At 35.1% G+C, this 17,552-nt stretch overlaps 1 protein-coding gene across 1 annotated transcript in view; it reads right to left on the bottom strand.

Annotated features, from left to right (window-relative positions):
* Positions 1-4,051: 4,051 nt before the first annotated feature.
* Positions 4,052-17,552, bottom strand: part of SMC2 (structural maintenance of chromosomes 2) — a 76,318-nt gene continuing 62,817 nt past the window's right edge. Inside the window, exons 18-22 of the mRNA XM_081742533.1 lie at positions 16,210-16,404; positions 13,746-13,946; positions 12,717-12,932; positions 10,721-10,930; positions 4,052-5,149 (exon numbers count right to left, since the gene is read on the bottom strand). Coding sequence (XP_081598659.1) covers positions 4,994-5,149; positions 10,721-10,930; positions 12,717-12,932; positions 13,746-13,946; positions 16,210-16,404 — 978 coding nt within the window. The 3' untranslated portion in view covers positions 4,052-4,993. The remainder of the gene's footprint in view (positions 5,150-10,720; positions 10,931-12,716; positions 12,933-13,745; positions 13,947-16,209; positions 16,405-17,552) is intronic.

Here is a 17,552-nt window from a genome sequence, read left to right as displayed (position 1 = left end):
GTCGATGTCAATTTTCTATGGGGGGTTTTCAGTGGAAAATGGAAATAGCTCTTTAACCGTGGAACGATACCTGGAGATGTTACAGGATCAGATACTACCAGGTCTGCTGTCGGAATGTGAAGTATCCGTCTATTGGAAATGAAGTAACTGTGTATTGGATATAAAGAAGCATGAACTTTTGAAAACTTTGAAAGAAAACTTTGACTAGAAGTGTACATTCTCAGACACTTGTTGTAAATGCATATTTGTTAAATAAACTCGACTAGCTTCCTTCTTTCCTTTCCGCATACCTTCGAGCACAGCCTGATACTTCCCGATTAAGTCATCATTCTTGAGTTGGACAAAACTAGGAGAAACAGAACAACAAGGGGTATTCGACACGCGATCTAGAGAGGTGCAGGATCATCGGAGAGAAACGGATCCCACCATTGGAGGACCACCGACTCCAAGTCAAAGAGTACCATTCTGACGGTTCATCGCCGCAGACACCTTCAAGTTTGTCATCAGAGTAGTAGAATGAAGATGTAGAAGGACATTATCGTAAGACGCTTATCGACGCCCCTTGCAGTTCAACAGGATTAAGATCCAGATGTTGACTGTCACCAGCTAATCCAGACTTCTCCAGATATTCATTCCAGATGACCAGGACGACACCACCTTCATTGGATATGTCAGGCTAGTGCTCATTCCTATTCTTTAATTACAACCTTTCTCTTTCTCTCACCCTTTTCCCCCAACTAGTCATTTTCTAAATTAAAACATTTGAATTTTATTTAAATTCAACCACAATTTTACAGTTAAGTACCGTGTTGTGCATCAGTTCCATCCCCATTTGGTTACATTTATTTATTTCGTATTCTGAGCTATAACTGATGACACAGCACCGGCACAGGAAGATGATACATTTCCCATTTTTTTTTTTTCAACAAGACGGTGCGCCTCCCCACTTTGGCATCTCAGTGCATCAGTACCTGGATGAATTGTTTCCTGGGGCATGGATCGGTCATCGTGGGCCAGCTGAATGGCCTGCCCGATCATCCGACCTCACTCCAATGGATTTCTATATTTGGGGACACATTAAGGCTACGGTGTATGGTCTGAAAATTCGTGATCTTTGTCATCTTGGGCAACGTATCATGACTGCCTGTGAGGAAATTTCCCCAGCTACCCTACTTCGTGTTCATAGCAGTTAGGAGAGGCGTCTGCACATGTGCATTGCCCAACACGGAGCACATGTGGAGCACATTGTGTAACAGGTAAACATCAATTGTTAACCGTAACTTCTTACTAAATAAAGATACATGCAATCTGATTTCAGATTTGACATCCTGAGCAAATTCTAGCCTAAGGTCATGTATCACATGACCCACCTATCGTTTGAAATAAAAAATGGAAATTCAAGGTGGCGACCGTCCGCAAATCATCATCCAAAAGATTTGCCCCTAACCCTATTGTATTTCCTACATCAAGTTCAGTATAAATACATCAGTACGGATTTTAAAAGGAACTCTCGAAAGATAAAATCTATGTGACACACAACCAGATGGCCATAGCACACTGTATCGGTGGATTCTCAGACGCCATCGATGTCTTAATTCCGCGCAACACCATGGTGTGTGACCAGCTTCACTGTCTGGATGTGGCTTAGTCGGTGATACAGTCTGGAGGAGGTCACACTGCGTATCAACGCACTATTGGTAGCCATAGTTGATGTCCAAAAAGAAAATCCGCGTTAGTAGCACTATTTAACTATGCTCTTCCCCTGGTATAGTGGATAGCGTGATTCCCGGTGGAAGAGGAGAAAAAGTCCATATGATGGAACAACTGAAGTGTGCATCGGAAGCTTCTACAATGTAGCCTTTCCAGAATCGATTAACCAGACAACATTTGACTTTGCACAACACGACTACTTAGCTAGCAGACTTATCACACACTACTACCTCAGTGGTACTATTTTCGTTTCTGCGCTATACCGTGACCCTTACATTTTGTCTATATGTAAACATATCAACTCTTTGTGATCAATGCTCAAGAAATAAAGCTCAGTAGGACGTATATGTATGAAACATTACGGAATGGCAAATATCGAAGTTAATATTTGCATCATATTTTTTTCTGATATTTCGGACTCGTTTTTACTGCTGGAGTTGAAATTGATCGATAATGAAAGTGAATCCACTTTCTCTCATTTGTAAATGAAGTATTTACATGAGAATGTCGTAACAATACCCCGATTTTTGTACAACATAATGTGTAATTTTGCTTGATATTTGATACTCACTCATATAAGTCTGGCTCGCTTCAACAATACACAAGATTACTAATACCAAAACCAAATGAATTATGTAACAGTTTTCGTACAACTCGAAAAAAAAATGAATAGAAGGGAGAATCCACTATTTTGTTATTTATTGATTTTAACTCTGTACATAGAGGATAACTGGAAAGTCTAAAATAAAATATACGACGTACTTAATTTGTAATTAATTGTTAAAAGAACGATTTAATTAATGAGATAGAAATCGTTAATTTTTAATTTAATCAATTAAATTTTGTAGGAATTTAATTTTTAATTGATAATCGTTAAAAAATCTGTATCTATTAAAAAAAATATTTTTTTTTCTTCTTAAAATCCATGTGAAATGTATATTCTGCAAGAACTTTGTCGCACATAAACTGAGTTCCTTGCAGAACTAACTCATACACAAAAAAGTTCTATTAAAAAATATATATTATACATAATTTTTCTCAATTTTATGACTTTATTTTATTAATTATCAGTTTTGTTTGAAAACAGTTAAGTGCTCATAATAATAGGTTAATTTTCACATGCCCTTAATTTCCTAAGTAAATTGTACATTAAACTTTTGGAATTCGACAAAATTCTCATTGCATAATAGTGAAAATTGTAATATTAACAGTTTAATTTTGAAATTAATTTTAACTTAAGTTGGCACTTTTTTTTCCAACATAACCAATATTTTTTTTTCTTAATTTTTAATTTTAATCTGTTACATTTTTCATTAATCTTTCCAATTATGGAGAATTTACACCAAAATCAAACTTTAAAAAGTGCGGAATTATCGTAGAACATATTTCCAAATTAGGAAGTAGGGTAAATTCATGCTTTCGTTCTAGATTTAAATCCCAAACTGTGGGGATACTCCCAATGTCATAGAAAACTATACACCACGTTTTGTTATAATTGAACAAATTTTACGTGATTTACATGGAAAAAAAGCCTTTCATGTATATCTTCAAATTTATAACATGGGGTAGATTTACGCCATATTACCCTTATCCTTGATGAATCGTATCCCCAGACAATAGGGTTTTTTCTACATGTGGAAAGAAGGCATATACCAAGTTCTATTAAAATAGGATAAGTTTTATAAGAGTTATCGTCCAAAAGACTGACAGACACACAAATGCCGATCGAATCGAATGACAGAAGCATCGCTAACGCTCGCTTCAATATTTTCGACACAGGGTGTTATGGAAGAAAATCCACAAACTTCACACACACGTTCCATATATCAAAACAAGAAAAAAGTTTATTTTGCACTTCGCTGAGAAGTGTCTATTTTCGGAGATACAACAGTTTTAAACAATTTAGTGATAATGATGCCAGGTTGGCTACACTGCGACCCCCTACAGTCAGTCAACGTGTTCCTTACATCGAAACAATAACGTGTGTATTTATCTTAGCAAAGTGCAAATTAACTTTTCTCTTGTTTCGATGTAAGAATCATGTTGACTAAGAATGTTTGTTGATGGTCACAATATTGCCAATCTGGCGTCATTATTACTAAACTTTCTGAAACTGTCTGTATCTCCGACAAAGTATAAAATAAGCTTTGCTACAAACTTTTTCAGTTTCCTTCAGGAACAATCTGCCATTTTCAAGTGTTTGCCTGATATCCATCTCTGACCATCCGATTCTACCACTAAATACTTCTGTTTTGGATTAATATATATTATGCAAAAATATTAATTAAATATTGTGTCATTAAAACGTGATTTGTTTGACCAAAAAACGAAACAAAACCAAAAATGGATCAGTATAAAATATATTTTCTCGATTCGATTAGACTTAATATATAAATTAAATGAGTGACATATAACAGGTAGAAAAGTACAAGATTCTCATATTTTTACTTTTGTAACATATTCGCTTAACATAAAATTCCGGTTTTGTGTTCTACATGAACTTCTCTATATGCAATCTCTTACAGTATCATTTTACAAGTATCGATTTTTTTTTAAAACTCAGGTACATTTCTTGAAAACAATTTTTATCAATTTCTATTTTTTTGAAACATGTGATCTTCAAAGACTTTTTTTTTTTTTTCATAGTCTTCAATGCAACTCAATAAGTTCCGACACCGATTATACAAAAATTATTTTTTGCTTATCAACAAAGTGTGGCAACCTAAAAGTAGTAGTTATTTGGATGACTGTAGCTCGAAAAACAATTTTCACTGGTTGAACCACTGAGGCATTCCCACTCATTTTTTCAGATAAGACACTCCGGCTTTTTTTTTTTTTTTAAACGCAGACACACGCTGTTGTTTTTTTTTTCTTTTTCATAGAAGTATATTTTTCACAATTGCATTGTGTTTTTAACATTTAAGGCTATACAAAATTTTTGTTCATTTGTTCGTAGGCGTGTAAATTAAATAAAAAAATCTTTGAAATAAAAACTACACAACACAATCTTCTCTACTATACTCATACTAGAGTAAAAAGTTACTAGTTACCTACCAGGTGATTTGTATGCTTTAATTTCTTACAATATAAGCTGAATGTGTTTCATTACTTCTTGTACACACACAAACAAACACGTTTTCTTAGCAACAACTTCCAACAATTGTGAACACTTTCGCCTCCTGCGTTCAGTTTGTATAAACACTACAAAAATATATTGTCCCATGCACGCACTTTTCATTTTTTTTTTTTTTTTTTTTTAAACTCCATTTATACTCTACATTCACTATTTTCTGCTCTTTCCTCCTGGTTTGGTAGCCGCGGAGACGGTAGACTGACCCTGAACGGTACGAGTAACTGTAGACATGCCATCGACGAATCTTGTTCGGAATAAAACATTCGCATTGGTAAACATTCCATCCTTAAGTGATACTACAATAAACTGTAAAATATAAAACTTAATGTTAACACATTCATAAGATTAATGAAAATACAACAGGGTTTTTGAAATACCTGAACGAATGGCAAAATATTTATGAAGCTCCTAAACGTTTCCTCAATTACTACAGCACATTTTTATTTTAACACACAATTCCGACTTCGATGCAACAAGTTAATGAAAATATTACCTACAGGTTAAAGAGATATCGATAGTTCATTGGTTAAAACTTCTTTGGGCGTTTACGTACCAAGAAATGACTTAGTTTAAATATCCGTTCTTTGACAGATTCAAAGTCAAAGGTACAGAGAAATTATTGTATAGGAATTCCAATGAATGCTTTGTGTAAAATAACTATCGTAGTGGAAATGTATCAACAAACTGTATATGAAAGACGAAGAATGGAGACAGTTTGTGGCAAAGCAATAAACAAATCCATTGAATGCATCACATTACTCACAAGTAAAAGATTAGAATTGTTTAAAGCCTCATGGTGGCAACCGTATAGTATATTTGTACAATTTAGGTAAGTTTTGAGTAATATCATTTTTTTTTTTTTTTTTTTTTTTTTTACACGTTTCTACACCATAATGAAACGACTGACACTATGTGAGTTTGCAGATGCTTTAAGAAAACGCCACTGAGAAAGATGGGAGATCCCTTGAAAATTCGACAATTTTTAAACGACAGAGTATACCAAGGTTAGATTAAATTAATACAGGGCTAACATAAATGATTCATTAATTTGTAAAGGATTACACGTACATCGACTCGGTTAGGAGAGAAACATTATACAACGTTCTTACAGAACTTGGAATACCGAGAAAGCTAATTAGATTAATTAAGATATTGTAAATTATTCATTGTAGCTTTGGAAAATTTAAGATTACTAATAAAACTCCAACTGCCCAAAGCAGTATATTTTAAGATTATATATTTGTGTTACATAGCCGAAACTGTAACACAAATATAAAATCTTAATATATACTGCTTTGGGCAGTTGGAGTTTTATTAGTAATTACGATATGTTTAAATGAATCCCAAAGTAAAGTCCGTGTAGGGAAATTTTTGTCCACGAGCTTTCACGTTGAAAATGGCCTGAAACAAGGAGATGCGTTGTCACCATTATTATTTAACTTTGTTCTGGAATACGCTATAAGGAAGATCAAAGATAGCAACCAGGGCCTAGAGTTGAACGGCAATCACCACGTTATGGCATATGCTGATGATGTAAATTTAATAGGGGATGATAGGAGAACAACAGAAAGAAATGCAGAGATGTTATTAAACGCTTGCAGGGACATGGGTCTAGAAGTAAATGCAGAGAAAACTAAATACATGGAAGCGCGTCGGGATCGTAATACGGCAAATTATGGATGTGTTAAAATATTAAATAATACTTTTGATAAAGTGGATACTTTCAAATATCTAGGATCAATATTAACAGAGGAAAATCATATTCACGACGAAATTAAATGTCGACTAAAAGCAGGGAATTTATGTTATTATTCAGTTCAAAATCTCTTGCTGTCGCGAATTCTGTCGAAGAATTTGAAGCTTAAAATATATAAAACGATAATCACACAAAACATCAGGCATGGTCGCTTATTCTGAGGGAAGAACATAGACTGAAAGTGTTTGAGAACAAGATCCTGAGACGAATATTCTGACCCAAGAGGAATGGGAATGGGGAATGGCGGAAACTTCATAACGAGGAACTACATAATTTATACGGTTTACCCAACATTGTTAGGGTCGTCAAGTCTAGGAGACTTAGGTGGGCAGGTCATGTAGCTAGAATGGAAGAAAGTAGAAACGCTTTCAAAGTCTTGACTGGAAGACCAATCGGAAAACGACCATTAGAAGGACCTAGGCGCAGATGGGAGGACAATATTAAGATGGATCTCACAGAGATCGGAATACAAAGTAGGAACTGGATCCAATTGGCTAAGGATAGAAGTCAGTGGAGAGCTTTTGTGAACGCGGCATTGAACCCCCGGGTTCCATAGGCCATAGAGTGAGTGAGCGAGTTAGTTACACGTACATACATGAAAGATATATGAAAAGACCACGAACTCGCCAATTTTATACACCTTCTACAAATGTTCAATATGTGCCTCTTTGATGACACGACACACGTCCAAACGATACTCGAGCTCATTCCATATATTTTGCAGCATAGTCCGGTCAATTGTCTGCACTGCAGCATTAATGCGTTCTTTGAGCTCGACTAAGGATTGCGGTAGTGAGGGTACGTAAACGAGGTCCTTAACGTACCCCCAGAGGAAGAAGTCGCAGGGCGTTAAATCAGGAGATCTGGGAGGCCAGGTGAACAAAGTTAGGCCATTCTCACTAATATGCTCAATCAGTGATGCACAAGTTTATCGTTTAGGTAGTCACGAACTGGAATGTGTCAATGACGGGGTGTCCCGTCTTGTTGGTAGACAAAATCCCTGAAGTCAGCACTGAGTTGCAGGAACAACCCCAACTGCAACATATCCAGGTATTAACCTCGTACTGCCACACCCGATCAGAAAGATAACGAACTCGTGCTGCCACACAGTACAAACTTGGTGAGTTTGTGTGTTTTATATATATATATATATATATATATATATATATATATATATATATATATATATATATATATATATATATATATATATCTTTGATGTGAGTACGTGCAATACTTTTGAAAATATAGCCGTTTCACAACAGATGATTTATGCTAACCCTGTACATGTTTCTGAAGAGAAAATTCAAATAATAGAAGAGAGAATTGAATTACTAAAAAGATTCGAGAACAGTTCAATTTCCTGAATAATGAATTAAGGATAACGACAATATCGTACGAGATAATTGCTTACCTCCCATAGATTAAAGAAGAGATTGCTAAGGAGAGAAACTTAATTTAAAATCGAACGAGGGAAAGTTATCTTGTGTGATGATTCTTCGCTCTCCTAATTCCGCTTGGGACTAAAAATGACGGAAACAATGCTACTACAACTTGAATTTAAAACGTTAAGGCCAACCAATACTACGTGTCTTATGAAGTTAGGGTTGCCAGATCTCCGAACGCCAATCAGAATACCAGGGTTCGAAACATATTCTACGGGCCTACAGGCCAATGAACTAAATTTACGGGCTTAAACAATAAACTACCCATAATTATATTGATAAACGGAGGAAACAAATTATCTTCAACATATCGGTACCAATTTCTCTGTACGTGCGAATTCAGTGATACACAGAGTGAAAAAATGCAGCACGACTGGACTGCGACTCGAACGCGGGATCTTAAGCGTACCGTGTTAATAAGTTAATCAGTACTCTACCCAGTAAGCCGAAGATCCTATGTTTGAATCCCAGTCCAGTTGTGCATTTTTTCACTCTTCGTGTATCCGTAAGTACGTAAATTATGCCTAGTAATATTTGTTGCTTTTAGTTGTTGGTAGTTAATTACAAGGATTACATTGTATTTATTGTAACAAAAAGCTACATTTAAATTCTACTCATTGTTGCGATTGTATTATTGCGCGGCACTGTTGTAATTTAATAATTAGAACTTATACTGAAGATTCGATGGAAACGAACCGTATAGTGAAATTTTTGCTTTGATATCTATAACAACGTTTGACAGAGAGGACAATAATAGTTGTAAAATTGTAGAGTGCGTTTTATTGAACAAACTGGATGCACCAAAGCTGATCAAAATAATACAGTATCGCTATAACAGTCAGTAATACACGTGTTAAATGAGTGTTCAGTATAATGAAAGTTTTATGATGAGATGATAGAAACAAAATGTAAACGGAATTTATGACAGAAATTTATGTTCAGATGAACTTTGGAATGCCCTGTTCAGATGTCCACAAAACGGCTTTTGAAACGAGAACTCGTTTTCATGACGCAGCAAGAAGCTTCAAAAATTTTGATGATAACGTAGATGTCTATAATTGCTAACGTTTTGACTGTTTACATTTATTTTGGTAAAGTATGGTTTGATTTTAATGTAGTAGTGTTAGTAGCAATAGTTGTTATGCGTATTAGAAGTAACCAGGGATAAAAGTGGATCTGAAAAGGTAGGGGGACGCTTGACGTCACACCGTCCCCCTGCATATTTTTTCCCATTGTAATTTTTTTTAGAAAGTGGGGGACGCCACATATATTTTCCGTCATTGACAGATTCCCCCGCGTTCCCTCGCACTTTTACCCTTGGAAGTAACTACGGTAATAATACGCAGAAATTTTCAGTTCCAAATTTTTGGTCCCAATTACACAAATTTCGCTAGTCTCCTGGTTTGCCTTCAATTTAATTTGTAAACTCTAAATGCCAAAACTAACAGTGTTGGTAAATCTATAGTTTTAAAAATTATAGTACTTTGCTGAGGAATTCATTATTTATTTTTACACCAACCTGAGCTTTAAAATTATGGAAATAAACAGAAACGGATATAATCTGTTATATTTTAAACACTGAAAAAACGCATACTTGGACGTTGATGATTTATACCCATCGAGTGTTGTTTGTATTTAGAAATTATATAAAACTGTTGTTACATTTCAGTCTCATTTACTATCATCGGTCTCATTTACTATCATCTAGTATCTTAGGAGGATAAACTGATCGTATGCAGAAACATGTAGGAACAACAAATCGCCAAGGAAAAGTTAAAATTGTTGTTTTCGTGCTACTTGTTTTAGAAAATCTTTTTGATGAGTGTGTATTCGGTGAAACAATCAGATCTATATCACGGCTGAGTTCACTATTTGTGAACACAAATATAAGTAATTTCTATATCGTGTATTTAGTTTTGAATTAAGAATATATTAACCTGTTATTCAAATTTTTCATATGTTTAAAACTGTAATTGGATACGAAACTAATCTAATGTTTTGCCACGATATGAATCTAAAAGACCTATCGTCTCTTTTCAGCCATATGAGACGTAGATCCATAATATAAGACGGAATCCAAACCACTACAATGTGCTCAACGCTCTCTCAGCGGGCCCTGGATCTCGTAAGTCAAAAGCTACGCCACTAGACCAACGGAAGGGCTGGCCCCTACTCCTATTCACTGTTAACATTCCTGCACGCCGCTTTGTACACTTGCTGAAACAGCATGCATATTAAAACTATAACGATTTGGGTATTGAGGGGCCAACGTAAGAAAATCATAATGTACATGTCATATTATTAGCAATTTGCGTAGAGAGGCGCACGGCGTAATCTAAATCATTCTCGTACATGCATTATCATAATTAAATCCATACCAAATTACCTTAACGTAAAAATTCATTCTTATTTTACTACACATGAAACATATAAAGTGGCACGGAAGTAATGGAACTATATGAATATTAATATTGGCATGATTTAAAGATTTCTATGAAACACATCCTTCTGAGCTGCGGAACACTTCATGTATATTTTCAAAATAATCCTATAGAAATGATTTCTATAGTTTCAAAATGTCCTCCCCCCCAATGTAATTTTCTGGTGTTTAGCTGTCACATTACTTCTGGGCCGCTCTAATACGAGACATTATATATATATATAAAAACAACTTACCTGTGAATGTTTGAAGTGGGTTTTGAGCATGTTTCCGATATTTTGGGTATGAGAGAGATCTAAGGCTGCGTCTACTTCGTCCAAAATATAGATTGGAGCAGGTTTGAATAATAACATAGCCAATATAAGGGAAAGAGCCACAAGTGATCTTTGACCACCACTCAATTCACCCAAACTCTCCTTCCATACACCACTAAATCCAATTTTCACCTAAAAGAAATATATATATATATATATATAATTTTAATATACACTCATTTTAATATTTGGTCTAGGAATTAATTCGTGCGGGTGGACAAGAGATGGCGCAACGAACGGAGCGTCCCACAGTTCCGTGTATCCACACATGTGTTGCAAACCCCTGTCATCGCGTATCGTTCGTAGTATAGGGCAGTGGATTAAAGCGTCAACAACACCAGTTTGTAGTTAAGTGAACATGGCGCAATTTGTGCCTGATAAAGTGTTTTTGCGGGGTGTCCTGCTGCATTACTTTAACATGCAGAAAAGTGCGACTGAAAGTCATCGTATTTTGGTGGAAGTGTATGGTGACCATGCTCTAGCTGAGCGAACGTGTCAGAAGTGGTTTGCACGGTTTAGAAGTGGTGATTTCGGCTTGGCAGACCAAGAGCGAGCTGGACAGCCAAAAAAATTTCAAGACGAAGAATTGACAGCATTGCTCGAGCAGGATTCGTGTCAAACGCAGGAACAACTTGCAGCAGCATTAGGCGTTGATCAAACAACAGTCTCCAAACGCTTGAAAGCCATGGGAATGATTCAAAAGATGTCACATTGGGTTCCACATGAATTGAAAGACAGAGACGTTGAAAGACGAAAAACCATTTGCGAATTGCTGCTTCAACGACAGAGCAGAAAGGGGTTTCTGCATCGAATTATTACGGGTGATGAGAAGTGGATCCATTACGAGAACCCTAAACGAAAAAAGACCTGGGTGAAACCAGGTGAACCAGGTCCATCACAACCAAAACGAGATATTCACTGTGCAAAGGTTATGCTGTGCATATGGTGGGATATGAAAGGTGTGGTGTACTATGAGCTGCTGCAACCGGGTGAAACTATGAATGGAAAACGTTATCGACGACAATTAATGCGTTTGAAGCAAGCTCTGGCCAGAACACGACCAGAATGGGAGAACAGACATGATAAACTTATTGTTCAACATGATAACGCTCGCCCACATGTCGCAAAACCGGTCAAAACCTATTTAGAAAATGTCGGATGGGAAGTTTTACCCCACCCGCCGTATTCACCAGACGTTGCTCCTTCGGACTACTACTTGTTCGATTGCATGAACAACGATTTGATTGGACAGCGGTTTACTTCTTCAGAAGATATCGAAACATGGGTCTCTGACTGGATCGCTTCCAAGGATGAGGACTTCTTTCGCCACGGAATCCGTACATTGCCTGACAGATGGGCGAAAGTGGTGGCTAGCGATGGACAATATTTTTCTTAAGGTATTTATGTATTTTGTGTTTGTACTACAGCTTCAATGTGTGCGTACCAACCGCACGAATTAATTCCTAGACCAAATATATTTTAATACATACTCATTAAATATACACTCATTTTAATATATTTTAATACATACTCATTAAATATACACTCATTTTAATATATTTTAATACATCTCATTTTAATATACACTCTAAATACAAAGTACACCTCGCCAAAGGAAACTAAGTTTCCTTTTGTGTTCATATACGATGGACATATAAAGAAATGACTTCTAGATTGAGCTGATTTCCTCCCTCAAACAATCTAGTGTTCTGCTTTCAATACTTTATGAATGTTACTGTCTATAAGCTACCATGTTTTATTTGAAAAGTGAAAGGCAAAAACAAATTTTACATATTTATACACACAGCAGGTACTGTGCCCATTGACTAAAGATTGACTTTTGAGAACAAATTAAATTTTGAGTTGATTACAAAGAAGTTTATTTGACGATTGCAAATAAACTTCTTGGTAAACTAACCTCCAAACCATCCAATACGTCTTGTCCTTCCTGCGGCTGAAGTTTTGCCTGAGCTCCGGGAAGTAAAGTGCTAAAAATGGATCCAAAATCTCTATTAACTTGTTCATATGCCTGACGTAATGCTTCCTTTTTCTTCTCATCCAGTTCTCGTATTACAGCTTCAATTTTAGCTTTGTCATTTTCTACAATTCGTTTCTTCCTCAGCAAATCATTATACTAGAATTAAAAAACATAATTATTATCAAAGACTGTATAGGTTATATCAAAAGATATTTTACGTTATATATTTATATAAAGCAATTTTACGAAATACTAGTACTTACAATCTGTTTGTTTAAACTTGCAAATGTATCTACTTTTAATTTCCAATTCTTATTTAATAGTAAAAACAAATTAAAGTTCTAGTGTACAACTTGTACACTAAAGATGACATGTTTAAAATATAGTTACAAATGAAATGTTAAGAATACTGTTCCAATGTATGACATCAAACACTAGTTAAAATCTCAATTGTAAGCATTATATAATACTCTTCACTTATTATTAGTCTTAATTGCAAATTCCAGTTCTGTTAGTTGTAAATATTTAAGATTTGTACCAATTTTGAAGTACAGTACTTCACCTTAAAAGGAAGATAAATCTACTTTTTTTTTTAAAAAAAAAAAGTTTAATTGTAGATGTAATAGTCGTTTCCTTTTTACGTAAATACTTTCTGTGCAAATGAAAGTTTGATCACGTGGTCATTTTTTCATTAGTTAGCGGATTCATCCAAACCACCTGAATATATTCTATCACCTATGAGTTGGAAGTAACTTGATAATATGATGAGTTATTTTGTTTGTTTTCAATCTACACTAACGAAGATGATAGTTCGTTGAAACAGCGTCACTGTCAATATTATAATAAGATGCTCATAGGTGGGTTTTTAGCTATTTAAATATGCATCCATCTTTAAGCCATCACTATATAAGTATAAATTCCGACTCTTTATAGACAAGTACCGAGAGAATAAGTGTTATTTATAATTACCTGTTCCTCAGCTTTTCCCAAAAGATTCATAGCTCTTGTGTTCACGCTTCGACTAAGTTTATCTTTTATTTCCTGTAGCCGATTAATTCGCTTCCCCGCTTCATGAGGATCGGTTTCTTTGAAATCATACGCTGTGTTTGGCTGACCGAAAAAATGTTCGTCTTCTGCAATCCATTCGTACTGATTCAGCATCGACGCTACCTAGGGAAGAAACAAAATAAACAAAAATGTGTTATATTACAGGATGTCTACTAAAATTCCAAAATGAAATTTCGTGACCTTTTCTTTACCAAATCATAAAATTTTATAACATTTTGAAGAGCGAATTAGGCCGAATTTTCATCCATGCGATAAAAACGTACTTTGCTTGCGATTTGGTAACGTCTAAACCCGACCATAGACATTTTTTGGTGGTGAATTTTGACGTTTCATAAAACAAAATTTTCCAATCTGTACTTACATTTGTACAGTTAAAAAAAAATTGAGACCTAAAAGCTAAATTTCGTGACTTTCATGACCGTTTTCTGTTTTCGTGACCGATAGACACCCTGTATTATGAAGTATTTATTTTTCTTGCCTCTTCCACAGACCCATAGCCACGGGGTGACCCATAGCCTCACCCCTGGTACTACTTTGAGACCCCTCCGAAACTTTCAGTTGTTTATTATTATTATTATTATTATTATTATTATTATTATTAGAGACCGGATGGTTAGGCATTAAAAACCTGGGAAATAGGCAGGCAAATAGGCACTTAAAATTTAAAAAATAGACACGAACATGTAACTCGAAATAATCGAGATAAATACTCAATACAATTAAAAAATAAATTCAAGTCATAGATGATGTTTAAAGAATATAGAAACATACCTGTTTGTTAATATCTTTTTTACTGTATACCGGTATATAAAAACGAAGCCTGACATGTATTCCATGTATATTAGGTAAATACATTCCTACAGCACTTAATCACTACACATATAAAAACGAAGCTTGACATGTATCCCATGTATATTAGGTAAATACATTCCTACAGCACTTAAATCACTACACATAAGTCCAAATTTTTTACACTTTATCAGTACACACAGCAGTCCAAAGTTTTACAGTACTTTATCAGTACACATAACAAACCAAAATTTTACATCTTATCACTACAAACAGCATTTATATTTCTCGGAAGAACAGAATCGTTTCTTGAAACAATCAATTATATATTTTCATCAATAGTTTTATTTTGAAGAAAATGCACAGAATAGGCAACATTAGTCACTAAAGCAATAATTTAGGCAGGAAAGGGTGAAATAGTCAAAATAAAATTGGCTTAAATTTAAACTATAACCACCAATATAAACTTTAAAACGTTATTTTTGATCATATCTTTAATATTAAAGAATAGGCATTTTGCCTAACATCCAGTCTCTAGTTATTATGTATAAATGTAAAGTAAACTCAAGTCAGGTCCCGATAAAATTTGTCTTAATGTTCTGGCTACGGATCTGGTCTTCCACTCCATTGTCCAGTACTCACACTTCCTGTCGTTGCTCGAAAATTAAAAAACATAATCTACGATTTACACCAGTAACAAAATACCCACAGAATTTGTCTAGCCTTTTCTCCATACTAATTCTGTATTTGCAGAGCACATCCGCTTCACAACACTCTTTATAGTGGTTTGAGTCTTTATTTAAGCAAACCTTAACGGATCACTTCCGACGAAGTAGCAAGCAATCCATGAATACAAGGAATAATGAAAACTAAGAGGAATAAAAATAAAATTAACATATCTTTTGTACATGTTTAATAATTACATTGTTTATCAATACGACAATACTATATATTACTCAAATCGTAATTTTTACTGTTGTGATTTGCAAATGAAATGAACTCAATTTTCTTATTTAAAGAATCACAATAAATATTACAGTCGCCTGACTCGCCGATTGAAAGAAATCCTTCAGGTAACTTACAAACAATATATTACAGTGTTCATAACATAAAGTAAGTGGAATTTAGTCGCTAATACAATAGTTTCTCTTCCCCTTGAAAAAATATACGAAGCTTTTCCTTCACAACCAATCTATGATTCAATTACCTCTAAAATTTAATTTCACCTAAAAATCTATGAACTCAAATTTCCACAGGGGCCGCGGTGGCTCAGTGGTAGAGCGTTCACCTCTGGTGCTTGGGGTCCCGGGTTCGATCCCAGTCCCCGCCAAGTGAACTTTGTGGTGGACAAACACCGTGTGCGTGGGTTTTCTCGGGGTTCTCCCGTTTCCTCCCACTTTCTTCATTCCACCATTTCATTCATCACTCATCACCGTCTCCTTTAGCCTAACCGGCATAACCGTGGGACGTAAAACTTCATGAGATTTCATTTCATTTTTCAAATTTCCGCAACTTTATCAACAAATGGAACCAACCCAACTGACGTTCCTACAATTAATAGTTATCTTGAACTAACCTTCGCTTCCAATTCTTTTGCTTCAGTTTCCAGATCTGTGAGTTTGTGTTCAAGTTTCTGGACTTCAAGCTTCTGCTCTGCTGCATCCTTGATCAGTTTCTCCTTTTTGTTCGTACAGTGTTGGATCTCCCTGTTTTGTTGGTTAATTGCTTCTTTTTGGGCTTTCACTTCTTGCTGCAGTTGCTGGACCTCTTTCTACGTTATATACAAACAAAGAAAACTGTAAAGTACTCTTGAAAAAAATACAATGACATATGCAACAAGAAAAACGTAAATAATTTTCCATATTAGAAATATGTCCGTACTATTTTAATTATTTATGAACTTCTTAAATCAATAAATTCTAATTTTACTCACAGGTTTATGGAATTCCTGGTTTATTGGTATTCAGGAATTCCACTTGCACTTTTGAGCTTCCTATTTGTCCGTGGAGTGCTACTGGTCACAAAGGACAAAAACAAACAAAAACAACAACAACAAAAATATACAAACATCAGGGAAAAATACAAGGAATGGAATCACATGGTACAATAATGCTGGAAACACTGTCGAAATCAAAGATCACACGTCAAATGATGGAAACGCGGATTGCAATATGGCGAGATCAATTTGCATATTCTTTTGTTCATTGGTAAAAGGTTACTAACTAATGTTGGTATTTTTATTGTTATATAATGCTTTCTTTAAAAAAAAAAAAAATAAATAAAGTGAATAAACCAATTTTCAAAAACAAGTCATTTTAGTTCATTTTTAGCCCCAATAAAATTTCTGAGTTTTCTATCCTGTGTTGAGTTTCTTTTAAATGTTTTGATAGACCTGACACCAGACTTTCTGATTTAGTATCCCTAACATGGAGATAAGACGAAACTTCAAGATAACAAACAAAAAAAAGGAATATAGAAGGTGCAGAAATCACATCAACAGAGAAGTAAAGAAGGCCAGAGAAAACTGGATAACAACTTGTGCAAGGAAATTGAGGAAAATATCGTCAAAGGCAACACAGAAACAGAATATAGAAAGATTAGAAAACATTCAGGCGAGAAAAAGAAAAGCACAGACACCATCATACACAAGGATGGGACAACGCTAATAGAAGAGCAGCTGATAACAAGAAGTTGGAAGGAATACATTGAAGAACTCTACAAAGGAAACAGAGTGAACAAGGAAGAGTTAGAGAAGGAAGAAGACGTCGATGAAAATAAATTAGAACCATCAATTTTACAGTGCGAATTTGACAATGCTTCGGAGAAAATGCAACATGGTAAAGCCCCAGGAATAGACCAAATACCAACATAAGTCATTAAGAATCTCAGAATAGCAACAAAGAAGAAACTATTTAATCT

The sequence above is a fragment of the Thermobia domestica genome, chromosome 16, assembly GCF_964235325.1.
Source record: "Thermobia domestica chromosome 16, izTheDome1.hap1.1, whole genome shotgun sequence".
Classification (NCBI taxonomy): Eukaryota; Metazoa; Arthropoda; class Insecta; order Zygentoma; family Lepismatidae; genus Thermobia; species Thermobia domestica.
The sequence above is the reverse complement of the archived record's forward strand: the minus strand, read 5'-3'. Positions and strand labels throughout refer to the sequence as shown.